The following is a 26,418-nucleotide window of genomic DNA, read 5'->3' on the forward strand; positions in this document are numbered from 1 at the left end:
GCTGGTGACTTGGTTTTGATGAGTGACACAATGGAATTGAATTGCAATTGAAACTGGAAGAAAGCATTTGAGAGTAAATTTTGGGGCAGACAATTGTTGGATGGAGGGAGGGGGAAGTGTAAGTGAGAGAAGGTAGACCCATGTGGCATAGGTAGAAAGTGGGTGATTCCTGAATCAAGGCAAGAGCTTTTGTGGGTGGAAGATGCTAAAGGAGCTGGAGGTATGGTGGAACAATTCCATGACTTTTGCTCTGGCAACAATTAGCTCCAATCTGCATGTTAAGCCAAACAAAATCTAACCTCCAAAACTAAATAAACCCTAATCATAATCTTTACATAATTCTGAAGAAAAAAAAACTGAATTACAATCCTAACTCTAACCCTATGCTCTTTGGAGCAAATGTGTCAACGGTGGAACAGTTGGAAATGTGTAGTGGGGAGTGAAGTGAATGTGCAGTGAAGGAGATATACATTGGAACAGTGCAAAAGTGTGGATGGTGTGTACGGAGAAAGCTGTGACAGCTAGAGCAAGGATTGGCAATGTGTAGAGTTGATACTCGTGAAAAGATTTCCTAGAAGGTGAAAGGAATGGTGTATGGGGGTAGTGTAAGATCTGTGATGCATGGAAATGAGCCATGGAAGAAGATGGAGAACGTGATGCGGATGTTGCGTTTAAAGGAGCGGTGGACCAGTTAGCGAAGGAAAATGGAGTATGGCGCTATGGGCATGTGCCTTGGAGGGATACGGGCTTTTGAGGTCTAGGACCAGGAAGGGATGGTCGGAAGCAAGGAATGAAGCAAGAAAAAATCGGATGTGAAATAAAAATACAAAATCATGAAGTTTCTTGTACCAAACTTTTTATGAAATTTACAGTGTTATGCTATAAGTGGATGTGACATGATAGGTATATTACCTGAATAATCATTTCAATACAGTATAAAGACTATTTCATCTTTCCCAAGAGATAGAATGCTCCTTACTAATTATTCCCCTCTAGAGCATGTATTGCTTTCTTCACTCTCTACTTCAATGCTAAGAAAAACAAAAAGGAACAAGCATTTTATTTAAAAACTAATGCGCTAAAATGTTTAATTCCAGACAAAAGTACAAAACAAATATAATAAAACAATACAGAGTTGAAAAGATTGACAAATATCAGGATAATAAATGCAAATTGTAAATTAACAAGAGAATTCCTACACTTCCTAATTCTATGAAAATGAGATGAGGAAGAAAACCTTTCAGAAAAAAAATTGTCACAAGTACTATATTTAGTCTGTATTAGCAATTCATGTTTTGGGGAAAAGATCTTTGAATAAATATGTTGTGCTAACAGAGCTCTGTAATAGCTTATTTTTTCCCCTTCAAATTGTGCTCACCCAACCATCACAATAGGGAGCATTTAACATGATAAAACTTCTGTAAGGCTTAGTAATGATCAAAGTATTTTTGCTAGGAGCATACATGAGAAATGCATTATGTCACAATAGGTCTTTTAAATTTATCACCATCCTAAATATGCAATGCAATTCCAAGAGATGCTCATCCTGGATGGTTGTTTTATGTCACTTGGAGTCTACTGAGTACAGCTCCAAATAAGTGCATACACCTATGTAACACAATGGGTGATTTCAAGTTCAGTGTTCACCTTTTGGTGTTGGTGTTAGATTAATTTTTACATGAGCATAGGACCAAACAAAATGAATTTGGTCCGGTAAAGTCACTCACTAGGTGTTTAGCCATTATTTAATACTGTGATCGGTATCATGTTTTGGAGCTAGGAAACATAATCCAAATTGTGCATCTAACACCAACATCGGACTTGAAATCACCTAATAGTTAAGCACTGCTTCCCTCCAACACACCTAACATTATGGTGCTACTTTCTAAAGTTGTATCATCACAAAAGCTAAAGCAAATTTGCAAACACATCCTGCGATAAGACAATACTAGACATACTAGAAAGGTTCTGCATCACAGAAATTGCATTACAAATCTAACGCTACCTAATAATGATAGCTAGGCTGGTCAAGTGTTGAATACATGAATCAAGCGTTGAATCTCAAATCTTGTTTTGGCGTATACATGTACATCAAAATGAAAAGATCCTTGTGACTTTGCCTGAAAGGGGTGATCCAGATCCATCTCATTTTCAAAGAGTCGGGAAGTGTAGAAACACTCCTGACATGTGTGATAAAAGACAATACTCATTGTGTGCTGACGCCGGCAGTATACAATATGTTTGAAAAAATCTTAAAAATACCCCCCCCCCCCTTCCTCCAGGAAGTGGAATACTAAATGAAGAAAGATTGTGATTTCAATATATTCATCTAAAAAGCGTACTAACCACGAAATGAAAATTGTTTCTTGAGGTCATTGGTTTTAAGAGAACAAATTTCAGTACTCTCGTGGAACTGAAATCAGAACCGGATTCTTCACAAAGCATTACATTGACAAGACGCATTCATTCATCTACATACTTCATAGAATGATTGATGCTTATAAAGAATGTAATTAATGTATTTGAAGAGCATGATTTGAATACAATATATTGAAATGGAACCTGTAACAAATAGAACTACAATGTTCAGTGATTGGTACACTTTGAGATGTTCAAAGAATATAAATTTGTTAAGGGGTATTAATGATTACTCATAGTTTTTTATTAACAATTTTATCTTACATTATGGAACGAAAGGGCATCTTGCTTGTACTGTCAGAGACTGCTTCATTCAATTGATTGGTTTCACTTTGAGTTCATATGTGAAGACGTTAAATTATGATGGCCCAAACACATTAGTGAGGTACAAATGGGGTCATGGTTTCATGAAAGGACTTGTCGGGCATCATATCCAACATGTTCTGTTTTATCCGACAGTTACCATAGTAACAGTACATCTCAGAAGCCAATCAAAATCAAGGAAAGATGTCAGGGGAGCATTCCATGAAAGGACTTGTCGGACATTTCATCCAACAAGTTTGTTTTATCCGACAGTCGCGATAGTAATAGTGCTTCTCAGTCAATCATATTCAAGGAAAGTCGTCAGATCTGACCAGTTGTTGGACACCAAATGTCCATGAAATGCTCCCCTGTTCTGACAACTTGTCAGACGAAGATGTTGATGAAACACTCTCCAGATGCGCATAAGTTTCTTCTTTTTTTTATTCAATGGCATTGCCCAATTTAAATCAGAGAACACTATTGTGGAAAATTGTTGGCAATTACCTAAGTTCATTTCAGCAACAGGAACTTTTATAAAGAAAGTGGCAACACAAAGCTCTGGAACTTGTCAACATAACCACACATAATACTATCCCATGGAATAAACTCATGGGCGATAATCATTACAAGCATTCATATATTCACACAAATATTAAATTCTCCATTTGAATTGCATTTGTACAAAAGGCGCCAAGGAGAAGGGATGGAGATTTTGTTTTCCTACATACAAATGAAACAACTGCCCTTTTTCTTCTTGAAAAAGTGCTTCTATTAAAAAACATTGAACTATACAGAGAATGCTGTACACATACAAAGGGCTGCAACCCTTCCCCGCCCCCTTCATCACTGGTAAGGAGCGTGCCTTTCAAGAGTTATTATCTGTATAATCGAAGCAGTAATTACCGACAACATTGATCTTTCTCAGGAAAATAAATACTAGACAAAAATACTGGATCATCACATTTGAATATAAAAACAATTCAAATGTTCAAATGTATTAATTTTCCAATAAAAATGGATGATTGTGTTCAAGCAAACAGGGCTATTAAAATCTCAAGGTTTATCAAAGGGTCATGATAAATAATTTTAAAAACATTTCATTAAAAAAGACGTTAAGAGATTGACAGGAGTATTTCACTAAGCTATTTGTCATTGATTTACATTGACAATCATTATAAGCTGCTGAAATCTATGTTTGTGATTGGCTTAAAGCAAATTTATCAGTAAAAATCACTGACACAACACTTCATGATTGGGGACCTGATACCTAACATTGTTCATTAAAAAAAATCTCCCTCGCAATTAAAGCTCCGATTGGAAAGGATAATCCCAGTGACACATTTTTGCCCTACTCCCATTGGGCAATAGCAGCTCTTCTTGCAATCGATCCACAAACGAGTTATCTTCAACCTTTGACGGCTCAGCACTGCTTTTCCCCATAGACTTGATCTTACAGAGGGAGGCGAGGGCGATGGGTGGAACATGTGCCAAGGATTTTGGAATATGAGAAAGCACAGAGCTAGTCTTGTGCATCCAGTCTCTTAGTGGGTTAATGATTTGTAGATGGCCGATGTGTCCTTGTCTCCTAGACCCATATTCTTTGCTCTCTTGTATTGCTGCAAAATAAAATGAACAATTCAATGACTAGGTAAATGGTGGTTGTTCTTTCAAATACAGGAAGAAACAGTCTAAAAATTGTTGTAAAAAGTTGCTTATAATGCAAGTAAAAAGGCATTGTAATCACCAATATGGGTCTATTTATCATAAGCAACATAACAACAAAGACCCAATTAACACATTTGTCTAAAGATGGCCACATATTAAACTGATTTAAACCATGTTAAGCCATGGTTTCACTTCGTATACAATTGTAAATACTGGCAATCTGGTCTTCCGGGGAGCGATTCATCAACATTTTCGTCCGACAAGTTGTCAGATAAGGGGGGCGTTTCATCAACATTTTTGTCCGACAAGTTGTCAGATCTGACAACTTTCCTGTATTCTGATTGGTTGAGAAGCACTGTTACTATAATAACTATCGGATAAAATAGGACTTGTCGGATAAAACGTCCGACAAGTCCTTTCATGAAACGCTCCCCAGGTAATATCTTTCTGACTTACCTCATTAACTGCTGATGAGACTGGTAAGGGTTGATCAACCTGCTCTGACATAGCTAGTGCAAGCTTCAGATCTTTCTGTTGGTATTTCAGAGGGAAAGCCGGTGGGTACTTGTTGGCGAGGATTGCTATAGGAATGAAGAAGAGGAGAACTCATTTAAGGTCTGTCAACTTATGATGCTGTAGATGCAAGCAACAACATTGTATTTAAAGCACAAGCATCACAAAAGCTGAGATAAGAGCAGTATTTATTTGGAGGCATCACCGATTGAGAGAAACATATGCTTCACAAAAAGAATTTTCAGAAACAGTCGAGTCTCCTTTATACATGATGTGACAATGCTTGGCAACATTTTTCATATTGTTCATACAAAATAAGACAAAATACATCATTCACTTTAAAGTAAAAAAAAAAGGGTCAGATATTGCACAAATAAACTCATGATATCACATTAATTCCATGACATCATTACTCATATCATATGATTCACAATTGCAATATCATGTCATGAATAACATTGAAGGACGTTGTTGGTTTTCCCATGCAACTCTGTAAAGATGATTTTGTGCTAGCTTGTTTTCAGTTGTCATAACCATTTTTTCAAAGATTATTAGTGGTTCTATATTTTTGTCACAAAGAAACAGAAGAAAAGTTGCTTGCCTCTGCATTTTTTTTTCTGAGCTTTGCCACTCTGTGCCTCAACAATAAATAATAGCTGGATTTATAAAATGCTTTTTGCCCGAGGATACAAAGCGCTGCTATTATTACCCCGGCTTTAGCTTGAGCTACCATCACCAGCGCTCAGTGCATGCAAGGAATTAATCCTGCCGGGTCCCCATTCACCTCACCTGGGTCGAGTGCAGCACAGAGTGGATACATTTTTTGCTGAAGGAAAACACGCCATGGCTAGGAATCGAACCCACGACCCTCTATTTCAAAGGCGAGAGTCAGAACCACTAGACCACGATGCACCCATTTAACCAATGACCCAATTTGTTTGATGATATAAAAACAGCACTAAAAAGTTATGATGCTAGAGCAAGCATCCATAACCAAAGTCAATGTGGGAGCATTGCAGTCAACCTATTCATCAAGAACAGCCATACATGATGCGTTGGAATAACTAAATTCTTAGAATTTAGAGTTTTTCTTTCCCATTTTTATTTTAATAGCAGATTCTCAGCATGTACAGGTAATGACTTGAATTCCACATGCTTGTTGTGGTAAAATGAATTCCACTGTAACAAAGCCTAAGCCTGTAACATCAAGGTTTGCAATAAATTGCAAATATGAAAGAACAATTCTGATTGGTTCTAGGTCATTGTTTTGAATGAAATGTGCATGCAACAGTGATCTTCATTGGCCCATGCAATTTAGCGGTTGATTGCACACCTGTGTTTTATAGAGCCCTGAATATATCAATACAAGACAAGCCTTGGTATTCCACCTGGGTAACATTGGCATGTGCCAACAAACATATATGGTTCATCAGGCAGAGATGCATTGCACAATGACCAAACAAGCTCAAAACTTCCTTCTAACCTTTTCCTTTTCCACTAATAAGAGGGTTGGCGATTGATCCAAGATTGAGAATGTCGAGAAGAACGCTTTGACTGAGGCCTGACTTATCAGCAAGGGCCATTCCTTCTGCAAAGCTGCACATGACGCTGCCTATGATCATGTTGATGACCAGTTTCATCCGAGCTGCATTACCTGTGTCAACTACAGAATATTAAAAAAAAAATTATACTAGTAGGCATGCAACAAAGAATTTATCATATTAAAGTAGGAAAATCTGTTACCCAAAAAGGTGTTTTCTATGCCTGAAAATGCAAATTTCCTAACATTTTTTTCAAAGTGGTATTGCTCCAGGAGTGTCGATGTATAGACAAACCATTAGCCACCACTATCTATTAGTGTGAAAAAACCTATTAACACATTAAAACACAACCTGAAATAAGTTTTAGCTATTCCTTACCATCTCCACCTTTCAACCTTTTTCATTGTTCAATATTGAAATCTCTGTTTATTGACCAAGGGACAAGTTTTTCTTGTCCAAATTCAATTGAAAAGCATTAAATACATTTACCCACATCACACATTATCCCTGGTAGGCAAAATAAATGACTTACTAAGATAGAATGCTTTCTTTCCCATAGATTGAAAACATGATTCACACTCGTCAAAGAGTTCTTTATCTCCAGCTGCAATGATGATGAGGGAACCTTCCATGGCTGGTTGGACGCTACCACAGACCGGTGCCTCTAAGAACCGGCCATCCCGTGCTTGAACAGCCTACAAATGAGAGGATATGAAATAAGTGCCTGAAGGTACAAATTTTAAAACAATACAATATGCTTACAGAGATATACAAACTTTGTGAATGGAGATTGGATAGAGAAGTCCACAGTGATATTGGCAGGCCAATCAGTGCTCACTAAAATACAATTTTTTTCCCCCTTTAATTTAATTCAATATAGGAAGTTGTTAAGGGAAGCAGAATTGATGTACATTAATCTACTCCAATAAACTGACAAAAGTAAAGAAGTAAAGTAAACTTTACAGACATGTCTGGAAAAAATGACAATTTTCTTTCAATATGAAAGAATAGTATATTCTTTGCACAGACAAATTTAGGTTCATAGAACATTAACGTTTATCAGCCAAAGCCAGGCCTTCAAAACCAGTCAGAAATGGAACATTCAATTGATTACACTAGATCAAAACATACAGCACTCAAACAAAATTGTTCTTATAATGAATATTTAGATTTCATATTATCGGATCACTTAATCTGTATCTTGACTTTTTTCTTTGCTATAAAATCTTTTACTCATATTATAAATGTCATGCCTACTTACTTCTGCAACTCCTGTCACTGTACCAATATCTACTGTTGACATGTCCACAAATGCTTTACCGTCACTGATACCATCTAATACACCATTCTCACCAAATACAATCTGTACAAGAAATGATAACAGATAATTGAAAATGACATGGTGTTGTAAAAGGTAGATTTGGAAGTAAAGAAGAATCTGATAGAAGTAACTTGACATGATCTTCAAAAGACAAGACAGGCTTAAATCATAAACATGAAATCATAACAAAGATTTTGAAGATATAGAAATCACAATAAAAGTACTTGAGCAATACGATCTTACTGGGTTATACATTTTCTATTGAAGAAATTAAATCAATGCATATGAAGATAAATAAGAAACAAAACATAGAAAATAGTAGTGTTTGTAAGGAAGCCAACTTGGCAACAGAAAACAGGTGTTGCAAGTGGGGGCTGATGGACAAAATAACAATTTAAGCAAATGAAAATGGTATTTCATTAAAATATCTTAATCAAACAAATATTTCATTAGTTTCCAAAATCACAATTAGATTTATTTTCACATCATGTATTTTTTTTAAATTGCGTATCAAAAGCACAAAGTAAATCTAAGCTCTTCATCTCAGAAGGAAAAAGTATAGATATGAGCAAAATTTGAATCATTCTTTATTTTCATATAAAATGAATAAAAAATATGGACATTTCTCATGTGAAATCACTGATGATGATGTAATAACTTACCGCTCTGACTGCTTCTGAATCTGATACCATAGAGAATGTGATGTCACATGATGAAACCAGGTCCGATACTGTTTCAGCTTGACTTGCACCAGCTTTCACAAACTCTTCACACTATAAGATGGAACAGAGCGACGTCGGGTTAGATCAATTATCACAACTACAATTGATGAGTTTTCACCAGAAGTCTCTTCAAAGTTATTCTTCAATAATGGTAGTCACTATTACCGTGTTTACACTTAATCGGCATTTGAATCGGCTCGCGGTTCTGAACCGCGAGCCGATTCAGCATCGGCTTTTTCATAGCGTGTAAACGCGAGCAACTTGAATCGGCTCGCGGTTCAGAACCGGCAATTTGCACCACCAAAGTAGTAGGTTCTGAACCGCGAGCCGATGCAGAATCGGCTTTTTTACTACGTGTAAACAGAAAGCCGATTCTGCACCGGCAATTTGTGCGCATTTCAATTACTTTACCATTGTGACGTAATTGTAAGCGCACTGATCCAGCGTTGTCTTTATTATGACGTATATTGTTGGTATGCGTATCATTTCAGGTTTTTGCATCGGCTCGCGGTTCTGAACCGCGAGCTGTAACAACGTGTAAACGCAATCCAAATGCCGATTCTGCATCGGCATTTGGTTCAGAACCAAATGCCGATTAAGTGTAAACACGGTATATATTGTCAGCTACATGTAGCATAAAAATGAATCCATATAATCATAGTTGATGCTAAAATTCAAACACAGGTGAAATAGATTATTATCACTCTGGTCATCAGATATTGGTTTGCCTGCATACATTGTATACACTTTCTCCACTCCATAGGTAGAGTCTCTGCAAGAAAATGCTAGTCATACATGTACATTGTGTTTTTCATCCTACCGGGTACCCATTGCAAACCTGAGTAAAGAATAGCAACGTGTAGATCGAAAGGATGCTGGTGCCACAATGGGATTTGAACACACAACCTTCTGATAACAAGGTATGAGTCATAACCACTAGGATACCTACAACATGTAGCTATTACTCAATTGCAACATTGTTTGTAAAAAAAAATTCTATTCATCTTTTAAATATTAATAATTTTTAGTAGAATATCTACGCCAATGAATTGAAAATATACATTTACTTCATTTGGTCTGTTTAATTCCATTTTCATTTCATTTAGCACCCACAAACCTGGGGAAAATTATAAAGTTTCTTCTATCCTTTTTGCATGTCCCCTTTCAAAACATAATGAGAAATCTAACTTTTTCTTTTTTTTAATTCAATCTTTACAAAATGTACACATTTATTCTCATTGGTTAACATTTATAAGCAAACAACCCACTTCGCTAGCCTGCTTCTGCAAGAACTTCAAAAGTGTAGATAAATTTATTTAGTGTGCACATCAAACTGTTTTAGTATACTGCCCTCTTGTGGCAGAAAGTTGTACAATTTTAGAAGCCAATCATGGTGAGATTTCCTAGATCTCCCAGAATCTTGTATGCCACAATAATTACTATGTGACAAAAAAAAGTTTGTCATTTTTCATTCTAAAAAAAGGCCCCTCACATAATATGAAACATTATAAGTACATGTATGTTGAGAGAAGAATACCGGTATATATGAACATAATATGTCATAACAGAAAAAACCTGATGTAAATACATGTGAGAAATACTTAGATATGAAACACTGCAACACTATGTGAATAGAAACTCATAAAGACATTAGAAAGTAATATGAAGCATATCAAATTTACTATATTCTTATCATAGAAAATAAAGTGTATGAAAATCCTGTACATTGTTTACCTTTTGTGCAATAAAATCCCACTTTAGCAAAACACAAATTCATATAATAACAAAATAATTACAGGAAACAAAAGGAGTCTGAAATATGCACTACAAAGCTCTATATTAGTACCAGAAGGAAAATAATGTAGATGTAGATAAGGATATTTTTCACAGCACTCGGTGTATTAAATACCTCTGTAAAATCTTCTGAGAATAATTCATCATCTGTCTCTGGATAAAGACCATTTGAATCCTAGCGGGTCAAAGGAAGTAGTGATTAATCTTTATGAAATTCTACAAAGTTACATAACTATTGTTCATAAAATCTGAATAATCACTTTATTTGGCAATAAAATATACATTAAATCAAGTATGTAAGTGATATTTAATTTTGAAAAAAAAAATGTCAAAATGATTATGCAATATGTCAGGAATATTAGTGTATGCTGGTTATTTAAAAAAAGCTAGCTACATTACTCTAGTCTGCAAAGAGTTGCATGCACTGCACATGAATGAGACTCCACGCTAAAGTTTTGTCTGAACATTTCAACTGATTTGCTTCATAACTTGAGTGTGAACACATTTTCGAAGCAATCCTGTGCAGAACTTGGCTGTTTTACTACATTTTCTTCTACAAAAATAACCCGACAAGAATGTTTCTCAGACCAAGACTTTCCATTCAAAATATAATTTTGATAAACCATAATGTCAGAAGAGTAATTCTGATTTTCATTTGTCTTGTATTTTTTCAATTATTATTTATCTCATATTGCTTTATATCTCCACTTCATACATAATATTGACTTTATTTGTAATGCAAAAGACCGGTCCAATTTCAACGAGGATACAGACTTTGAAACAATAAACTATTCTTATCATTATCATGAAAGTTCTTGATGTTGGGAGAACATCAGGGCTTTCAATTCCCAAGAAAGTACTGAACACAATTAGACAAGTACACATATTAATTCACACTATGCTACAACCCCAAAAACATGTCATATTTGTAGCACAAAGTGGATGAAACATCTGCCTATAAATCTCTTTTTTTCTCTCTACCTTTTAAGGCCACCGCACACCTTACGACCCGACTGGTCTGCAACTGGCTTGCGACTGAGTGAGGGGAGATGAATCGCAAGGTAGTCATAAGCCTCGACACCGCACACCTTGCGATCCGATCTGCGACTCACCCATGCGCTTTTTGGCATAGCAACTGAGAAAGTGCGCTTACTACTGCGTATGCGCGTTGTTTATCATATACGCATCGTGCAACTCTGCTGTCTGATTGGCTGGAAGTTGGATTGAGCTTGCGATCCAGTCATAAGGATTCGACATGTCAAATCCTTACGATTTTCCTTGCGACTTGTCTCTGACCCGTCTGCGACGCTCAAGCTGACAAGAGCTGTGACGTCACATCTCCCCTCACTCAGTCGCAAGCCAGTCGTAGACCAGTCGGGTCGTAAGGTGTGCGGTGGCCTTTATACACAAGTGGGTTTTCGCCCAGCGTCGTACGACGTAGAACGTACGTGTGCAAAAATCGCCAACTTTCATGGAAACAGAGGCCCGAGCGTTCTTGAGCTCAAATCACGGACGGTTCTTCCGCAAATTAGCGGGCGTCCGCATTAGAACGTAGGATTTGTCAACAGCCGTCAACAGCCAATCAGATCGCTTGTAGAGCGAGCAAGCTGAGCCGATCGATGTAAACACATTCGCCCATCGCGTGCATGCACATGTTGTACTCTACTCTGACTACACTGATAGCTGAAAGCTTCAAAACATGGACTCGAATGCGAGTTTTTCGGTGAGTACCATTTCAATTATACTAAAATCAAGCTAAGTATAATTTCAAAATGTTACAGTAGAAGTTTAAACGAGTATGATTATTGAAATATGATTGAAAAGCCGTTGCATGGCTCGGTCGACGACGCGACTGCAAGACACATGGCACTGCCAGTTGTGTGCACATAGTAGGAACATATACAATGCACATGTTGGCGTGTCAACATTACATGCCAACCATGCCAGCCGGTCGATCCGGCCGCGTTCAGCGATTTGCGAAACTGCTTACAAGCGAGAGTTGAGCGCGACGGACGCACGAACAAAGAGATCGTTCTACGTCGTAGATAGCGTCGTACGACGCTGGGCGAAAACCCACTATTAGCTTTATTTCTACTTCGTCACTTTTTTAACATGTTTTTAAGCTTTAAATATAACCTGCTATTATAAAACACTATTTGAATAGTGTTCATTCAAAAATATATAAAGGCAATAAAAGGCCTCCACCCTTTCACTTTAAAATAAAAACCTAAACATTTTAATACCCATTCACACTATGGTTCAAACTTCCAAACATTGTGACAAAAATTGAACAGAACTGCAACAAATGTCATGTTGGTACGATAGTGTAAATGGGTCTTCAATACAAAAGCCTTTATTGTATTATGTAATTCAATTTAATTATATTGAAATTTCAAGGTATGTCAAGGCATTTCAAACATAAGGAGATGCCTTAGCATGGTACAAAATAACTGCCTTTCTATAGTTCTGACAATCAAGCGGTCAGTGATGAATTGTTCGTTTATTGTCCATTTGTTAAAAACTATCCTTCAGATATATGGTACTCCCTTGCACCAGCTCAATAAGTAATAGCTCCATTCATCTTTCTTTATTTCGTTATTACTCCCCCTTTTTCATTCCCCCTATATTATCTGCATTTTGTAAAATCAATGAGACCTTATAATTGTGCTAGCATATTTTCTTCATATTCTGTGCTTTATTTTCCTTTTCAAAATGTGAAGGATAAACGCCTTGAAGGAAACTAGAGCCGGGGAAAGTGCTATGTGAGTTTTGAATTGGTGTTAACATTCAGCGTTCAGTGAAACACAAGGCGAAAAAAGCTGGAAAATACTGAAGACACAAAAATTACCCTGGACAAATGGAGAGCCCAAACCTGATCTTTTCTCAACCACAAGATATGTAAAGAGCTGTTCAGTCCAATGTCACTCAAATGCAAATAAGATAGAGTACGAACAAAGTTTTTTCTCTGAAAATACTTAAAGACGAGTCTGTATCAGGCACCGACTGACAAGAGGACCCTGGAATATTGATCTGTTTTTATCATAATAGCTTGATTCAAGTTTATAAACTACAAGGATTATTATTGCTATAGTGAGTACACTGGAGCTTCCCTGGGGCTGCTGCATATCAACAAGAAAATTATTAAAATTTATTTAATTACTCCAATTTGCAAGAAAAAAAAAAGATCTCTGTTTTAAAAAGTGCCCAAAGAGGAAAACTGTTCACACAGATAAATAAATCTTCCAAAAGGTGTATTTTTTCCTTCCTCAATGGGTGCGGGGGGGGGGGGGGGGGGGGGGGGGGGTGCAGTTATATAAGGCAAGCAGACTCCAGGTTTATAAGGAGTCATTTTTATGATGATAAACTTGATTGCGTAACATGATGGCTAATGTAAAGAAGTTTGAAGTGGGCAAAAGAAGACACAAACAAGTGAAGAATCAGAAAGGTGACAAACCTAAATACAAATAACACAAGCTTCATTCCTTTATCTTTTTTATGTGTCAATTAATTTACAATTTTTTGGGGGGGTTGGCTTCTATGCACAATGAATGAAAATAAAAAGTCAATGCCAACATTGCAAAAGAAGAAACAAAACGCATCAAGTATGAGCTGCAGATTTCTTGCATGTCATATCAAATTTATGTTGATAGATTGAATTCAACGGTCTTTCAAGTTCTTTTGAGAAAAAAAAGAAGTATATTTTAATTGGCGACTTAGGCCCATATTCTGGCATCAGGTTTAACTTAGACCATGGTCTAACTCTGTGCTAAAATCATGGGAAGCCAAAAGTGTCAAAATTTTTATTAAGTTGTATGTTTCTTATGTTTTCTGTGCTCTTTCCTGATTCACCAATGGTGAAAAAAAATCATCTTTTTATACTTCCTAGACAATTATGAATGATTTGAGAGCCAAATGAGCTGAAATATGATATCTCTACTGTTAGTGATTTATGTAAAAATTGGCTATCCATACTTAAACCACAACTTTACACCTGAGTATAAGTTAAACACGACTTCAGAATACGGGCCTTTGTATTTATAAACTGACAACTTCGACAACTGGGGACCATTTCATGAAAGTTGTCAGCCCAAACAAATAGCCCCTCCCACTTCCCCAAAAAGTTATTCTCTGACAGTTGCCATCAAAACAATCAGAAGCCAGTCGTTCTCTGTAATCAACAATCTTAAATTAGTCAGCACTGACAGTTATTGGCAGCAGACAAAAGTTGAAGATACCACCCACCCTCCTCCTTCCTCTGAACGATGGGACTGAAATAAATCTAAATGAATATTCACAACTGTATATTTTCCATAGGCCTCAATTAATATTTTAGCATCATTTAATCTCCTTTTGCAATCCATTTATACTTGAATTGATATTTCAGTCAGCCCTCAGCCCAACCCATCTTTCTTTAAAAGTCAAGAACGATCCCTGGATTCTTTTCCAATGTTGACTCTACATATTGTGTCATGACATGTACACACAACACACCAGTGACGTGTGCAGTGCTCGACTATTGCAACTTGGACCCAGTTCTCATTACCACACTAAAACTAGTTTACTGAAAACTGGTTTAGTGGAAACTAGTTTAATATGTAATGAAAACGGCTGAAGCGATCATCTTCCAAACCTGTTTGGAAAACCACCTCAAGATGTAGTTTTCGAGATCGCTTTGCCTCGTTAAACTGGTTTTAGCATAAGTGAGGACACAACCGTTCTTCAGGAAGCAATCTTTGCACATTTTGAGCCCGCTACTCGACAAACTGTGAGTAGAATGTCTACGCTGCGGTTTTGAATTTTGCGAGAAACATGTCACCCCCACTGAGAGCATTCCCATAGCAACAAGGCCACTTTAAATGAAGTGCTTTTGAAAACCACTTTCGGTTGATCATATGAGAATGCTAGCAATGCGATCTTCCAAACTGGTTTCCGGAACCGATCTCCAAACTAGTTTTAGAAAGTATTATGAGAATGGTGTCTTGCCCAATAAATGTCACTACATTCAACATGTATGTCTTTCAGAGACATGTTCATGACAGATGACGGAATGGCATTTTACAGCTTAACTTTCAATTAGTGCCCTCCAGAGAATTTTTTCAAACTTTAATAATAGCAACATGATAATCCTAATGTCATTTAAATATCCATGTATTAATATCAATGAATATCTCATTTAAAGGGACCTTTAAGAAAATTAAGTTTCATTGAACATAAATCGGCTTTCATTTTCAATTACATGTGATCACTTGCAATTAAACTCTGTTCTCACTCATGAAGTTTTTTAAATGAATATCACATTTACAGGGACCTATAAGAAAATTTAAAGTCTCATTTAACCTTAGTACCCTTTCATTTTCAATTGCATGTGATCACTTGCAATCAATCTCAGTTCTCACTCATGTATTTTACCATTATTATTTTTTCATCCACATACATGTACCCAATAAACCCAACCAATCAGTTATTAATGAAACACAGCCCTCACCTTCCTTATCTCTTTGTAAGTCAATATTTAATCAAAACATATTTATGATAATTGAATGGTACACGCAATCACCAATCTTTCTTTTCTTCCCACCCACCTCATTATTTGCATACCAGCCCACTGTCATTTGCAAAAGAAAAGTCCCTAATTATGCATGACAATAGCTATGGCACACATGAGTGGACGCAGCATGTGTGATGTCACAAGCTAGTGTGCTGTGCAGTATTTACTAATGTGTGTGTGTGTGTGTGAGTGTGTGTGCAGTACAGCATGGTACCTGTGTGTGCATAAGAGCTGTATTACGTGGAGACGGCATAGCCTGGCACCGGATTTCAATAGTGGTTTGTCCTTTTTTCCCTCAAAGGCTTTTTGATGTTGCTTGTACAGCGTTGCATGGTCTTTCTGGTGTCAAAAGACGGACTGCTTCGAATTCTGTACAACCAGTCAACCAACTGTCGCTTTGATAGCAAACATCAGTATAGGGATCATGTGTTAAAGAGCTATGACGGAATACACCAGTGTAGTAGTTAATTTACTGGCATGAGTTGTTACTAACTATCAAAAATGTTATTATCAGAGATGGAGGGGTCTGCTGTGCTGAACAGATGGCAAAGTCAAAACCTAGGAAGAAAACAGAAATCCAGCTATTCCTTTAAGCAGGAATGACATCAATTTTATATCACAGTAAGTATGCATGCCATTTATAGTGTCTCAAAACATGTCTTGTTGCTCATATACACATGTAACACAATTTAAATATATATATATTTTTTTGCTTTGGGGGATATACAGGTGGTAGGCCTACATGTACGCCACCCCAATATCATATTTCAAATAACGGATCCTATTTTCAATAAAATCTACAATCTTTCTCACCAGGGTAATGCATGTATAAAAGTGTTCTAATTTCATTATTTCATGCATTGAAATTCAAGTCAGGACAACACATTAATTTTGCTTAAAAAGTTTTTGCCATTTCGCAAAAAAGAGGAAACGACATTTCATTTTAAATCATCATAGCTTAGAGAAAATTAAGTCAAATTTAAAATACAGTCAGTACTGCACAATTGATATTGACATTTCACACCCGAGGGTACATATTTACAAGAACACACATTAACCTCAATAAGTCAAAATTTCTTTATAATAAAAAATAAAATACAATTTGACTTTAGACAAAGTGATAACCTGCATTTGCATGTAGGAGGAGCATAGGGAGAATATTTTAGGAAATATGAGGTAAAATCTAGTATCCAGGCAGGATGCTATCGAAAAGAAATGCTTAATCATGATAATTTTAGGAAATGATGTGACCAAAACAGATTTTGAATGGATACTGATAAATGCCTTGTTGCTGTAACAATGGGTATAGTACTCATAATAACAAATCCAATTGCAAGGAAAGAAAATTACCACAACCCACAAATACAAAATTGGCTGACAACAGTTCTGATTGAGAATTACTGAACTTCCATGTAATCTTCACTTTCATCATATGGACTGACTATGACACAATATCAGGCAATAGCAACTAAAAAAAAAGATACTTTTGTTATTTATGCTGCAGTGCATTAACATGTACTTGAAAAAAAAGACCAAACAAAATAATACACTTGATTTGAACAGTTTGGGAAATATCTGAACAAGTCTGTCAAAAAATCTGTCAAAAAGATTCTACTTGAAACTGACAGTGCACTGGCAAAAATGACATCCATGATAATTGCTTGATAGCTTGAATTCAACACTGATGGCTTTTGCAGCTTTCTGCCAATTTGCCAAATTTTCTACCTGACTTTCATGTACATGCAATTGTTGGCTGCTTGTTCTTCTGTCAAAATCACTCAAACTAGTAATATTGAAATACTGACAAGAAGTTTTTTAAGTCAAAATATACATGCATACTACATGTATCTCATGTACATGACATGTCATCATTTTATAACTTTAATCATTTTACTTCTTTTTCAGTCAGATTCAGTATGATAACACAAATTGGAATTAGAAAAAGCATATCAACTACCAATGTTTAAACTAGTTTTCAAATTAGTAAATGAAAAAAATAAGAGAATTAAACACAAGAAAAAATGTCAGACAAACATGTACTCGGCAAATTAGAATATATTTGCCAAAGCAAAAATAGAGATGAATGAATTGGTCAAACAAACCGTAAATAACTGCAACTCATGATGTTTGTTCAAGAATACCATCTGACCTTTAAATAAATATTAAAGTTAATGGTCATACAAAAACCTACAAAATGTTAATCTTTTACATGCAAACAAGGAACCACTCTAAAATAATACTTGAATAAAACTGTATGATACAGGGGCTAAAGAACAATTTTCAGGGGGTGGAAAAGCAAAAAATCACAATGAGATGGTAATTTTCATGTTTTTTTGTACAATTTTTAATACTGAAAAAGTAGAGGAGGAGGCTCAAAGCCCAACTACCCAACTACTTCATGGTTCCACAGCCCGTGTGAAACTTCAGTGATCATTTTGGATCTATAGTCTTGAATTTCTAAATTACAACATTAATGAGTACAGCATACATTGTACATGTATATGGTCAATTCAAGTATGCCTGTGGGATATTTTATAAAAAGACAAACTTTTGTAAGACTGAATATGATACGATATCAGGGTTCATGGGGACGAAATTTACTTTCACACTAGTTAAGACCATTAGTTGAATTTCAATTACAAATGCAACCAAAACTATGACGTCTGATGTACATGTACATTGTAAAACATTAAGTGATTTTTCTTTTTCTACTTCTCTTTACAGACAGCAGCAAGGCAAATAATAGAATGGAAATTAGTTCTTGAGTGGACATCGCAATGCTGAAGCTCCAAAGATGGCCGTGGTATTTACGCTATTTATTCTGAAGGGCATCATGCTCCTGGTCGTGCTCCATGCATATGTTACCCATGGTAAATCTCTCAATGGGTTGTTGGAGAGGAGAGAAGAATGTCCAATTTCATGTACATGTTACAACCACACTGTCGATTGCAGCTTCATGAACCTAAGGAAAGTGCCTTTCAATATTCCCCCCAAAACAAAAGCGCTGTATCTGAACGATAACGTGATCGACAAGTTAGATTTTGGGCTTTTATCAAGACTCAGTAGGTTGGAGGAGTTGCATCTGCAAAGTAATAAACTTGAGGGAATCACAGAGAAAGATGTTGAATTCCTTCCACAGTTAAGAATTGTTGATCTGAGAGATAATCCTCTAGTGTGTGATTGCAGCCTTGCTCATGTGATGGGAAGGACGTTAGATGATACAAAAAAATTCAATGTGATATTGGGGGATACAAAATGTGTTGCACCTATGCAAAATGAGAAGAGACAAGCAAGTGATGTACTGAGAAAACTTGACTGCAGACATCGCAGTAGGAGAGGTGAAATGCAATGTCATCCAAGGTACTGTCTCAACGGTGGTACATGCATCGAAGGCAACGAAAGGCCATTTTGTGAATGCCCGGATTCTTTTGTGGGTCAATACTGTGAGAGACCAAATTCAGATGTTGTGCGCATCTTTCTAGAAGACATCACTGTTCACAGTGTGAAGGTATCATGGAGGCCACCACATCATGTTGACGTAGAGAAGTACTTTGTGACTTTCCGTGAACAAAGCCCTGCAGCCGATCCAAAACATTTTTGGACGCGAGAGGATTATTATATCTTTGTTAGACTAATTCCAGGGTCCTTTTACCAAGTGTGTATTATAGGATATTTAAGTGAAGATGATACTCTAGATGAATGTTGCAAGGAATTTGCCACACAACCTCATCCCAGTCAGCCCGGACCTGGACACCCGGACCATCCAGACCATCCTGATCCTCACTTCCCAGCTACTGAATCTAGAGACAGGGAAGATGTCATTCACAAAGCAGCTGTTATTCTAGGATCTATCATAGGTGTCTGTGCCTTTTTCATCATCTGCCTGACTCTGGTTTACAAATTCCGTTCCCTGAGCAACACCAGGAACTTGGATGGAAGATCTCCTTCCCCTCCGATTGATGACGAAAACGAGGCAGAAACAGAGATCTCTCAAGCTCCAGGCAGTGAGAACGATGCTGGTCGTGGTGTCTTTGTGGTTTCTGTTCCTGCTCCAGAACAACCAGCAGCTCAACCTGAAAATGAAGTACTTGAAACAGATACTGCAATGACAGATCCTATCCCAATTAACAGGGTCCTACATGCCCTACAGCCACCAAGTTCGCGAGGGCAGCAAGAGGCACCCTCACAAAACACTGTAGTATTATACCGTTCTGAAAACAGGAACACGGTGGAGGACCTGTCAAGGGACAACCCCTCAGGGACAGCACCCTTCTTTATTGTGGCAGATGGGAACCACTACCCTCTCGATCCAGCTCTTTCACATGTTTTATGCAGTGCAATGTCTAGAAGCAACGTTCCTAGACAACCCCTTCCCAATGAACCACCACCACCCTACTCAGAGAGAGCAGAAGATACCCAACTCACCCAAGTTTCAATCAGAAACAGGACAGAGTCTGATCATTTGTCTAATGTTACATGTGAAAGAAACCTTGATGCATCATCGGTAGACACTATAGAAGAAGACAAATAATTTTACTATTACCTCATCTTGTCTAAAAGTAGAGTAAACTAAGAGAGTAGCAACCCTTGCCTCTTTTGGGATATTAAACTTTGTATATTAAACTGTTTAGCTGTCATTGTTCATAAAATAGTTTATGAAAGGATAATCAGGATTGAAATAAACAGAGAATCCTTTAAACTGCTTTGTAAAAATACATCTGTTTCAGGAAGAGCTTGACTTATGTCCAGTTCAATAAAATACAGTGAAATTGTCATATGGCTGGCAAACGGGCAGTAGGATGTGTATGCACAATGATTTTCAATTCTTGTGCGAATGGCACAAGGGCTATAGCTTGATTGCACACTATGAGAAAAGTAGTGTACGCGAGATTTAACACCTGTTTTTCTGACCAACACGAATAGGAATCGACTGACACAAAAGTCCAAAAGCTTTTCTGTCAGTAAGGCAACAAAATTGTATTTCTTTTCTAAGACATCTCAACATTCTCTTCAAATTTTCTATATTTCATTACAACAGATGTTAATAATCACAAACTCAATTGTAAAAAAGAAATATGACAAATTTATATGACCAGAACATGTAGAACACAAAGGCCATATTTCTGTTCATGTTTCATTGGGATTTAGCAAATAAATGTAGCAAAAAAATCAAGGCCCCATTTCATAAGAACTTACAATATATTGTAACTTTGCTATTACAATAACTACATGTACATGCACCATGAAAACATTGACTTTCATTTGCTTTTAAGCCCTGTTAACATGGTTGTTTATGGCATTTTTAACATGATGTAAGTCCTCTATGAAACACACCCTTTATAAAGTTTTGGGTGTACTAATTCATTACAAAGAGGAAATTAACGCTTTCCTTAGTTTACTTCATAATACAATTGATTTACTATAAATTAATTCCAAAATATATTTCGTTCAAATAATATACTGTGAAACTAGAATTAGTTAATTAAAAACAGACATTCCACAAAGAGAAAATTTGCCTTAAAAGTTACTTTAAAAAAAAGGTACTGCAGCAAGCAGGTTATTATTCAGTGAAGTATCAATTGCCTTAAATTCAAATATATCGTTGAATGTAGAATAACTTATGCAATTTTAAAAGATATACGTTCACTTTGTTGGTATAATGTAATGTGTATGTATTCAACTAAGATGTTGGTTAAAATGGGAAAACAAACATGAGAAGAGAGAGAGAGAGGGGGAAGGGGGGGGGGTCTCCATTTTGTGATATTTCATAGGAAGAGTAACCACACACTACATGCATATAACTAAGGTAAAGCCCTCTTTACAAGACATTAACCAATGAATGTCCATCTCTAAGAGGTCCGTGCTTTCACCAACCACAAACAAATTCAATGGCTGCCTGCATAAATATTTGGGGAATAGTTTTTTTGGAAGAAAATATATACTATTAATATGTGGGTTAAAAACTACAGGAGGATTTTATCACAAACAAGTGATAAGAGAAGAAATTGACACGATTATAAAGAGATTATCTGTCACAACTTCGGTTTTCAAACAATTTTGGAGTGTATAATTGCCTCCGGACAACTTTTTTTCTTCAATTTTTACATTGATGTGCTTGGCATTGGAAAGCTAGTGAAAACAGAAGAAAAAACAAAGGTTAGTCTGGCATTATCGGTGGGGCTAAGACCTCCCTTAGCCCAACTCATATAATGGGAATTTATAAGCAAAAATTTGCAAATGTAAAATGCCTTTTAATAAAAGGTTAAATATATTTATCCAAACATTGTTGTTGTAACAGTTCATGTACATGTAGCTGGCATGTAGAGTGCATGTCAATGCAATTTGTAATAACAGAAATCATAGTAGTGTCATGACCACCTAAAAATCTGAAAGTTAGTTAATTGCATAGCTTGATTTCAACATTCATCACACTTTAAAAAAAAAAATACAGAGAGTTAAAGAGTTAATACTTTTGCATTGAATCTCTAAAATGTGATGGATGGAATAAGAAATACGTTTTTGAATAATTTGTGTTTTGTAAAATTATACACCATTTGGTTAAGTTGATTATTCAACGATGAAACAAAAATCAGGGTCTAGCTATTCTTGAAAGAAAATTGATACATGTACTGCTTAATGCCAAAGCTTATTATAAATTGATGTGACATCATATGTAAGAACGATGTACTGTATTTCTGTTGTCTAACATGTACTTAATGTACTAAAATGAAAATAATTGACTTGACTTAAAATCATGAAGATATTTATATTCTGTGAGATTTATATATTTTGCTTCAAAAAGACTATGGGTTGTGTTGATTGATATGTTAAATTAAAAGAAACAAATCAAGTGGAATATTTGAGTTGTGTTTCTCATTAGAATGTAGTAAAATAAAGTGTTACAGAATTCAGTGTTAACCAAGGAGAAGTTGGATTATTGGGTCATACAGAGAGACGGATTTAATTTAATCTTAGAACTTTGAATTAATCTCAAGCTCAAATAGAATATAATCGGTTACTCTTTGAAATACTGGTCCCTAATGAATCTGATACATGTATTCCTGGTCCCAGCACAGAGCATTCTGTTGGATATTTTAACCTGATATTATGAATTCTCTTGGACCTTACAAAAACTTTTAACTTTGATCAGCAAAAATATGAGATTCAAGAGAGGAGGGAGAGGGTGAGAGACAGATAACGTAAGATGGAGGGAAAAAAATAACTACATCTGCAAAATACTTGTGCTAATGAGATGCTGTGAAGTATTATGAGCTCTACATTCACAGATTTATTATTTCTAAGAATCGACAGCTTGTAGCTGGTTAACAAAGAAATTCAATTTGTCTTGGTTGTACTTGAGATATAAATGTATTTTAATATAATTACAGAATGACCTAAAAATATCAGAGGGCAGATTTTTACTGTTTGTTATTAAAATGAAGAGCTCATTTGTACGTCACATCCTCTCTGTGGAACAATGAAGTGATAATGAAAAAAGAAGAACTTATTTCAGACTGTGAGTATTCTATTCATTCAACATACATAATTCATAACTTTTATCAATATCATTATTTTCTTTTAATCAAACTTTCACTAAAGTACTTCAAATATTTTCTGATACAGGGTGAATAAGCCTTATGAGTTTCATTCTCCTTTTAGATTTCCTGTAGCAACTGGAGGTGGATTTGAAAGCACACAGACTATTTAAAAACATGTGGGCTGCACAGATGTTACCTTACACTGCTCAAGAAGAAAGAAATATTATCCATACTGCATAATGCTCAAGTATCTTAAAGGCCATAATGGAGTTATTTCCTTTCACTGCTGGTTTAGATACCAGGGTCCCATATTGATAGCGACATGCATTGGCTGACAGTGATAGCGGCAGGAAACGGAGCAAGGATCTAGGCTTCCCTGGTTACATTCCTAACATGGTACGACCTGGTACAGACCAACATCAATCTCCTTCCACATACAGGATTGATTAATGTGAGGCATGTTCACATTCAAACACAATCACAATCTCTTACCCACCAAACACATGTACAGACCAACATCAATCTCCTTCCACATACAGGATTGATTAATGTGAGGCATGTTCACATTCAAACACAATAACAATCTCTTACCCACCAAACACATGTACAGACCAACAGCAGCCTCCTTCGACATACAGAATTGATTAATATGAGGCATGTTCACATTCAGACTTAAACACAATCTCTTACCCACCAGATGATGTGCTGACCTAGTCATTCTCCTTCCACATGCAGGATTGATTAATTTGAGGCATGTTCACATTCAGACTTTATCACTATCTTTTACCCACCAATGTACAGACATATGTCCAGTCTCCATCTACATACAGGATTGACTAATGTGAGGGATGTTCACATTAAAAGTTAATCAAAACCTGGTACATGTAGGTAGAGCAAAACATGAATTGAGCAACATCCTGATCTAGTATTGATAATTATTCAATATCATAGAAAAGTGACACACATTTCAATATGTATCTCTCTCTTTGTTAAAGGGATGCTCCAGGCTGAAGATATATAGAATAAATAGAGTAAAATTCACAAAGCAAAATGCTGAAAATTTCATCAAAATCAAAATCTGATTATACATACATGTAACAAAGTTATTGAATTTTAAAGATTTGCATTATTCCAGTGAAACAGTTCTAGGCATGTCTTCATGAATATTCATTAGGTGGGTTGATGATGTTATATAGCCACTTGTTCTACCTACAACAAAACCAATTGGATTGACAACTGATTAAGTGCATTGATTATTTCTTGCTGCAACTTATTTTATAATAATGGAGATACATCATTTACACATTTATGAAAAAATGAAACAAATTATGATTTCATGTAATAACATAAGTAATAACATAAGAAAAATGAAAGTGGGGATGTGATATCATTAGCCACTTAGTGAATATTTATGAAGACATGCCTCGACCAGAACAATGCAAATCTTTAAAATTCAATAACTTTGTTATTTGTTATCCGAATTTGATGAAATTTTCAGCATTTTGCTCTGTGAATTTTTCTCTATTTACTAGTATATATATCAATATTTTCAGCCTGGAGCATCCCTTTAATGAAGGGCACATTCACAATCAGATTTAATTAGGGTTAAAGAAAGTTAAACATTATGGTACCTACAGTCTGCACATACATGTACAACAGGTACTACAGCATTCCCTACATGTAGCTAACAATAATAGCAACTTATTAATCAAATATGCTTTTAACACTGCACTTTTTGTCCTAAATTGGTGGGGCTAAGGGGGGGGGGTCTTAGCCCCACCAATTTCACCAATTTCACACTACGTTTTAGCAAAGTGGGCTAGCACAGTAAATAGTACGGTACTATCTGGCCCTGCAAAAAAGCAGGGTTAGCCGGCTTATTGTGGTGCTAGCACCACAATTGCGGTGGTAAGAGATGCAGTGTGAAACGAAACAGGGCTAAGCAAAAGCGGGGCTAAGCATTAGCCAATCACAGAAGTCAAAATTGCACGTTAATCGCGCTCTGTATGGTAAAATCATCAATATTTATGAGCTGTGTGATTGCCCGGGGTTAAGGCGTTAACCCCGGCTAAGCAGATAGTATGGGGTTAAGAAAGACAGTGTGAATCGAAAAAAAGATAGTATGGGGTTAAGGATAGTCCGGGGTTAAGGATAGTATGGGGTTAAGGAAATGCAGTGTGAAAAGCATAAAAGTGTAATACATGTATGATGCAGCTGGTCACAACTAGTCCTGATTTGTTTCCTTCATCTACACTTCATTACATGCACTGCAAGTCCTCTTTCAAATTAAATTCAATTGCAAATATACAGTTCTTTGATACCCTATTCATAAGTAAACTGACACTGGACTGATTACACATCCAAACAGCATATATACATTTGATAATCTAGATTCTCACTTTCTATACAGTCAGAGCACATTTCAAGGGGCAATAAGAAACTTTGTTGCTATTATGCTAAAACATTAGGAACTAAGAAGTTGCTTCCAGACATTTATACACTGTACAAGGCCAATGCTTATTAAAAGTAACACAGGTTTGCTGTTGACAAGAAATGCAGAAATTCCAAGACAAATTTGTTCTTAAAAAACAATGAATTGGCACCATTTTGATAGCTTGCAACAGATAATTTGTTGTATTTGGCATCAATAAAATTTTATAAGACAGGAACCTGTTCAATAATTTTCAACAATTAAAAAAAGTAGAAAAATGTTATTGGCAGTGCGCAGAGCATTTCTTACTTATTCATTACTACTTTGCATTCCCACATCCTTGTTTAATTACTGAATATACACTTGCAGTGTTCCCTTTCACACTAAGCAGGACTCCTGACATTGAGAAACCACATATTAACTGTGATGATCAAATACTGATTTGACAAAAATCAGATGAAAATAAGAATGTTATCATCATGGCATTTGAATGGTTTGCCTACATATGTACATGTATGTATTTTTACAAAATGCTGATATGCACATCCTGAGCAGTACTCAAATTGGTGAGCTGACAATGTTACACAATCATCGTTTCTTTTGAATAATATTACATTAAATATT

The 26,418-nt window shown here is 36.1% G+C and overlaps 2 protein-coding genes across 2 annotated transcripts; one reads left to right on the forward strand and one right to left on the reverse strand.

The window, feature by feature from the left end:
- Positions 1-1,057: 1,057 nt before the first annotated feature.
- LOC129261504 (uncharacterized) lies at positions 1,058-11,407 on the reverse strand. The gene is made up of 8 exons (XM_054899564.2): positions 11,390-11,407; positions 10,393-10,452; positions 8,424-8,534; positions 7,702-7,803; positions 6,973-7,135; positions 6,383-6,562; positions 4,843-4,967; positions 1,058-4,337 (listed from the first exon to the last, which is right to left on the reverse strand). Exons 1-8 carry the CDS (start codon positions 11,405-11,407, stop codon positions 4,263-4,265), a joined length of 834 nt encoding a protein of 277 aa, XP_054755539.2. The 3' UTR covers positions 1,058-4,262.
- Positions 11,408-15,931: 4,524 nt separating this feature from the next.
- On the forward strand, positions 15,932-22,681 carry LOC129262042 (uncharacterized). The gene is made up of 2 exons (XM_054900078.2): positions 15,932-16,446; positions 18,550-22,681. Exon 2 carries the CDS (start codon positions 18,620-18,622, stop codon positions 20,354-20,356), a length of 1,737 nt encoding a protein of 578 aa, XP_054756053.2. The 5' UTR covers positions 15,932-16,446; positions 18,550-18,619; the 3' UTR covers positions 20,357-22,681.
- Positions 22,682-26,418: the final 3,737 nt, after the last annotated feature.

Source organism: Lytechinus pictus, chromosome 5 (assembly GCF_037042905.1).
Source record: "Lytechinus pictus isolate F3 Inbred chromosome 5, Lp3.0, whole genome shotgun sequence".
Classification (NCBI taxonomy): domain Eukaryota; kingdom Metazoa; phylum Echinodermata; class Echinoidea; order Temnopleuroida; family Toxopneustidae; genus Lytechinus; species Lytechinus pictus.

Coding starts and splice junctions, on each gene's coding strand:
- LOC129261504 (XM_054899564.2), bottom strand. Junction 7,804..8,423: donor ATTCAGAAGCAGTCAGAGCG/GTAAGTTATTAC, acceptor TTTCTTGTACAG/ATTGTATTTGGTGAGAATGG. Junction 7,136..7,701: donor CAGTGACAGGAGTTGCAGAA/GTAAGTAGGCAT, acceptor TCTCATTTGTAG/GCTGTTCAAGCACGGGATGG.
- LOC129262042 (XM_054900078.2), top strand. CDS start 18,620: ATGGCCGTGGTATTTACGCTATTTATTCTGAAGGGCATCATGCTCCTG.